Here is a 6000-nt window from a genome sequence, read left to right as displayed (position 1 = left end):
ATTGATTAAACCAGGTAAGAACAATGAAACCTTTTGTTGGGAAGATATTGCAATGTATACTTACGCTGTTACATGTGTGAACCTCATTATTCCACTTCAAAGCCTCTTTCATAAAAAAAGCAGGCGTGAAAAAGGGAGATTTAATTAGGCATGTCCATCTTCCAGGCAAGAGAAACTCAACATAAGGTTATATAATTTTCTCCTTGGAGCTCTCTGGAAAGCTGCAGTGGCCAGGAAGTGATGAAAATGGAGACAAATGCCCAAGCCAAAAGCTGGTGAGCACAAGGTTTTCACTAGTGTGGTTCCAGACTGTGTATAGATCCCTGACAGATTCAGCATAAATGAGAACAGACCCTTTGGCCTTTATGTGTCTGGGTCATATCCTGACCCTCCCAGAAGCTATGTTGCTGTTGGAGACCAGTGGATGTCTGTCTTGTCCTGAAATAAACTATATAGAAGGATTGGAAATGCCTTGAAATAAGAGATGAGATGATCCACAATGTCTGGCATAAATTAATCCTGAAAATATCTGTATGATAAGTAGCACTGTAGAGCTACTTCACCAAGAAATCTCCACAAAAAAAGATATTTGGATTTATTCTGGTTGGAGATAATAAATAAATAAATTGTATTTACGATATAAACATTTAACCAACCAGCAGCTAGATATCATGGTGAATAGACAGGAGTCAGATATGCATGTTTTACAGGTGGCTTAGGCAGGAGTCAAGACCGTTATAAATGTGGGCCTTCGGTGTGGCAAAAGCCTGGGTTATTTCAAAATAATCTAGAAATTATATGAAGATATATTATTAAACCAAGTAACTTTGTTCATCTGTGGCCAACCAAACTTTCTTAAAGCAATAAATGCTTTCATGAAGACAAGAGGACTTAGAAAGGAAGCCCAGTAGCCTTCCAACACCTTTTGACAGTGTGGCTTGTGAGAGGAGGAGAGACAATGGGCAAAAAAGAAAACTTCAAGCTGGACATAAGGAAAAACTTTTTCATGATGAGGACAGTCAAGCATTGGAACAGACTGCTTAGAAACGTGATGCAGTCTCCATCCCTGGAGGTTTTCAAGAACCAGACTGAACAAAGCCCTCAGACAAACCCCTTGGGTTTGATCTCATAGCTGATGCTGTTTTGAGCAAAAGGTGAGATTAAAGACCTGCTGAGGTCCTTTCCAACATGAATTTTCCTATGAACCCAAGAAGCAACCTTTGAAGAGTGGAGGCAGTTTTAAAAAAGTGTATGCTTTATTTCTTAAGACTATTGTGTACTCAATGAGCAATCTTTTCTGCCCACATGATATTACAAAAATTTCCAAAAGAAGCAAGAAAGGCTTTATATTGTTTTATATGGTTTTCTATTATTGGATGGACTTTTGTTCAAGCTCTTCTCATGCGTTTGGTATAATCTTAATCTCAGACCATTCTGCCAATCAGGTATTACTTTGCTGATAGTGATTTAATTTCACACCATTTTTACAAAATTGTAAAAAAAGACTAGAGAATTTTGAAACAGGACAGCAAGCAATCTTTTCTCTCTGTGACTTAGATGTGTGGCAAACTGAGAACAAAACATTGAATATATAATCATCAAGTAGTAGCAGTGTCACATAGATCATACCAGGGTAGCACTGAGATCCTTCTCTTAACCAGTTACTGAAAGCTATTGGAAATGCTTCAGTGTCAAAAGAAATGAGCTGTTGTACCAGTAATTCTCTTTTGGCTACCTTCAAATGAATTCACCATAATGTGGATTTTACTGAAAACCGAAAAGACAGCTGCTTCACCCAGCAATGGTTTGGAATCTCTGGTTCTTCTCCAGCTAGCTGGATTGGATGGAGGCAGGTCGGTAGCCCTGCTCTCCTCAACGAAGCTGTATAAATATTGATTCAGTGTATATGTAATACAGGTTTTATATATAACAGAGTAAGAAGAAGAAAAATAAAGACAAACAGATAAAGATTCTGGCAGAAGAAGGACATTTTAATATAATCTCCAACAAAGCAGACATACAAAAGGGGGAAGACCTGTGGATTTTCCCACCCCTGACCAAATCCTTGAACTCTCTTCCAAAAGCAACAGTAGATATGACTTTCATCTCACCTTGTACATCCTAAATTCTGCATAAAGTTTACAAATTTATGTGGTAGCTGTGCTGACTTTTACTGAAAATTAAAATGCAGAAAAAGGTGTAACTTTAATATTTCTTAATTGACAGCACCTTAGTTGTTAATTTGATAAACATGTATCTTCTGTGGGTTTGAACATACCAATTCACCATGTACTTCAAATAATTATGAATTTGCCAGATAATTAAGTATCAACAACTTAAGGAAATATACATCCTTGAGAATGATATGTGACTTCTGCCAATGCATTGCTGTATTTTTATGTGAACAACCCAAACCCTTCAAAATGCAAGACTATAAGCATATCATTAGCATGAAAAATGATGGCTTCAGTCTGGAAGTATGTATATCTCAGAGAAACAGACTGTATTTTGCATTGCATTTTTTGATTTGTTTTAGTCTGATGTGTAAAATAAGTTGTTGCATAACTGGATAATATGCAATAAAGTAGTACTGAGTCAATAGTGAATTTACATTGTATATAAGATATAACTGCATTTAAATTTTTACATCTCATTTGTGTTTTACAAGTATTTGCTTTGTTTTACTTCAAGTCTATTAAGTGTCACTGTTTCTTCTGAAACCTGCATATTCTGGGAGGGTATATATTTTGCACAAGATTTAATGTATTCAAATGAAAAAAACAGTTGGGAAATTTTGAACTCTAGAATTACCCTCTAATAAAAATTTATTTTCCTATTACAATGCAATCTCAGTATTCTAGACATCTTATGTGAAAACTACTATTCCTTGGGGGAAAAAAATAAAAATCAGCAAAAGGTCTCAAATGAAATTTTATAGAATTTTGTAACCCAGATAACTACTATTTTTGCACAGACATCTCTGGATGCCAACTAGATGTAATTAATAAAGCCTTATGCAAATCAATGCAAACAAAACTACCATCAGTAGTAGTAAGTGTTCCCCAGATTAAAGATGTAGAAGAGCATTAATACATTAGATAATTTTAATATTTAGAAAACATACAATGAATTCTCAATAAACAAAAATGTTTGGCAAACTCCTGATAGATTGTTTTAGTTTTGCTTAATCCTAATGCAAGCTGAAGATAATGAGTTCAAATATCATTCCCTGGAGAAATGGATTTTGCTGTTAAAGACAAATAATTTCTATACCTTTACCAATTAAGCCTGTACATCTAAAATACTTATTTGTACCTGTTTCTAAACAGAAGAGGAAGGGAAAGAATAAAGACCTTTAACTGTTTCTAAAAGGAAATAGTGGACTGCAAGAAGAATTTCATTTGTTCCCCAAGCCTGAAAGGAGATAAAGAATACATTAGACTATATTTCAGGCTGTGTTGTCAGTTTTAAAACAAACTTCAGAAACACAAAAAAAAAAGAAAGAAAAAAAATCTTTTAATTTAAAACTTTTAAGACAAAAAAATAATTCATCTACTCTTCTGCATTTTCATTTCTCTACCTCAAGACTGAACAAGGCAATGAAAGCATGTTTGCAGAGCAGCCCTTTGTAAAAAGCTTTCCAATGTAGTTATTACAATGCTTTAACAATCCAAGCAAGCCTCTGTGAATGTACCTGCTTTAATTCCACTCTGTTTAGAAAGCAGATGGCAACAACCTGCAAACCCTGAGGTAATCTTCACTGAGACCTCTCATTCCCTCCCCTGCATTACTGTCACTAAGGTTATTGACCATTCCCATGCTTTCTGTTTATGAAACTTATTTTCCACTCCATTGGCTTCTGCACACATATATCTTTTTTTTGTGCTTGTTTTTTTTTTTTTTTTTCCCCGCTGATGTAAAGTGGGGTCCTCGGTTTGCTTCTAAGATACTGATATAACAGTTTGAAAGGGTCAGGACCAATAAAGGAAAGAGCAGTAAGTATGCTGACATTTTTTAGGCCTAGCAGACTTTGGTTTGGCTGAACTATGCTTTTTCATGTCCTCTGCATGGCACTCTGTGTGTAATAATCATGCAGGGAGTGAATACATTTGGATGGAAATGCAGAAATGCTTATTGAACATCTCAGTTGAAGAGAGTTTAGGAGATGATCACAGGACAAGATGTGCTCTTGTTAGTTAGATTACTGTACTTCACAGAATGAGTCAGATTTGGACCTTCTAAAGCCCTGAAATGTTTGTTTTAAGACACTTATCTCTAACCTTCTGGTGAGCTGCCTATAAATTCAACTTAATTTCATTTGCAGGAGAAACATAACAACAGCTTTTCTAAATAAAAACAAAGACATCCCAAACCCTAAGTGTGTTAAGTGTTTGCTTTGGATGAGTATAGGGAGGCTGTTTCTTCAGCCACTGTGTGTTTACCTGACAGTTTTCTGATAAGCAGTGTGATAGCGAAAGCCCGCTTTGTGACAGTGCTAACACCATCTGCCAGGTGCTGATAGCTTGCTGAATAATGCTGTCATCAACACTCAAGTGCTGATGGAAAGTTATTGCTTCAGTGACCACTACCACTTTCATCTTCTGTCTAATTGGTTGTTGCCACTAAAAAATATTATTAAAAAAAAAAAAAGAAAACCACAGGTCATTTTTCTTTATCATGATGAACTACTTTTAGGCTACTTTGCAGTGCCACTGTTGTGTGTTTATTGCTTTCTGCTTCCTGCCAATTTTACTTATCTACACTGTAGAGTGAACTTTATTGCCTACCTATGATTGCTCTCAGTACCTGATTTGCTGACAAATACCCATAGAAAGTTTCACTAGACCTTGATATAGTTAAGGCCATACTCTGCTGGACACAGTGGGTGCCTCATGAGGTACAGTACAGTGCAATAATTTGCATAATCATTATTTGGTGTCAATTGTTACAGCTAAATTTGTACCAGCTGAAAACCAGGCCAGAGAGTTTAAAGAAAATGTATACAGAAAATTTTGGAAGTATTTCAATCATCAAGAAACCACATTTAAATGCATTTATTTAAGTGTAAAGAAATACACTGTGCAGGCTGCACAGACATGCATGCCCCAGAAAGTTCACTGATGGTGGCTGAGAAAAACAGACAGCCTTCATAGTTTTACACTACAGCATTGAGCTACTAAAATAATTACATGTGAAGAACCTTAAGTGTTTAGAATGGCTGAGAACATAATGTAATATAACTTTAGCCAGAATCAGGTCTCACTTGTGTCAGTATAAATGTGGACTAAAGCTATTTTGGCTTTAAAATGCTGTACTGGAGATTTTGGGTTGGCTTCCTATTTTTGGCAGGATTTACCTTCCTTTTGCAGGATGTTCTGTCTTGCTTTAATGAAAGCTAGGATGTCAGCATCAGCCTGGCTGTCTCCAGTCAGAGGAATAGATGTCCTTGAACTTGGTGGGGCCCTGAAATAAGAAAGTATACTTGTAGACCCAACTGAGTAAGAAGGTTATTTTTCTATTCCATTATCTCCTCTCTTTTCAGCATGGAGGACTTTGTTCTCCAGATACTTTGTTAGAGATGGCACAGTTCGGAGGAGAATCAAGCTCAGGACTTCTTAATGCTCTTATGTAGGTTCTTAAGATTAGCCAATATCTTTTTAGTTTGGTAGGGCTACATGCTTATCAGCTATAAAACCTCTCACAAAGGGTTAAAAATATTTTACTGCTGAGTCAAAGACTTGCTACTAAGCGGAAAAGCCTAATATAGTGAGTTTACCAAAGAAATGATGGATGTGACTATGCCTTGTGTGTGTTTGCTTCACGAAAAAACGCTGCTATTTATTTGAACAGATCAATAGCATTTTTGCCTACTGTAAGGGAATTAAGTTTTCATACATACATGTAAGTATACAATCACATGACATTCATGATATTTGCTGACAGATGCAACTCCTTTGTGCTGCTGAGTCTCCAGTGCCAGCTGAGATCTTGTATCTATGC

General features: G+C 36.1%; 1 protein-coding gene across 1 annotated transcript in view; it reads right to left on the bottom strand.

Moving 5' to 3' along the window:
• Positions 1 to 704: 704 nt before the first annotated feature.
• KIF6 (kinesin family member 6) overlaps positions 705 to 6000 on the bottom strand; it is a 181259-nt gene continuing 175963 nt past the window's right edge. The window contains exons 21-22 of the mRNA XM_010581255.1: positions 5357 to 5463; positions 705 to 787 (exon numbers count right to left, since the gene is read on the bottom strand). Of these exons, the coding sequence (XP_010579557.1) occupies positions 705 to 787; positions 5357 to 5463 (190 nt within the window). The remainder of the gene's footprint in view (positions 788 to 5356; positions 5464 to 6000) is intronic.

This window comes from Haliaeetus leucocephalus, unplaced genomic scaffold (assembly GCF_000737465.1).
Source record: "Haliaeetus leucocephalus isolate CR32 unplaced genomic scaffold, Haliaeetus_leucocephalus-4.0 Scaffold752, whole genome shotgun sequence".
In the NCBI taxonomy this organism is placed as follows: Eukaryota; Metazoa; Chordata; class Aves; order Accipitriformes; family Accipitridae; genus Haliaeetus; species Haliaeetus leucocephalus.
This window is presented reverse-complemented; position numbering and strand designations above follow the sequence as displayed.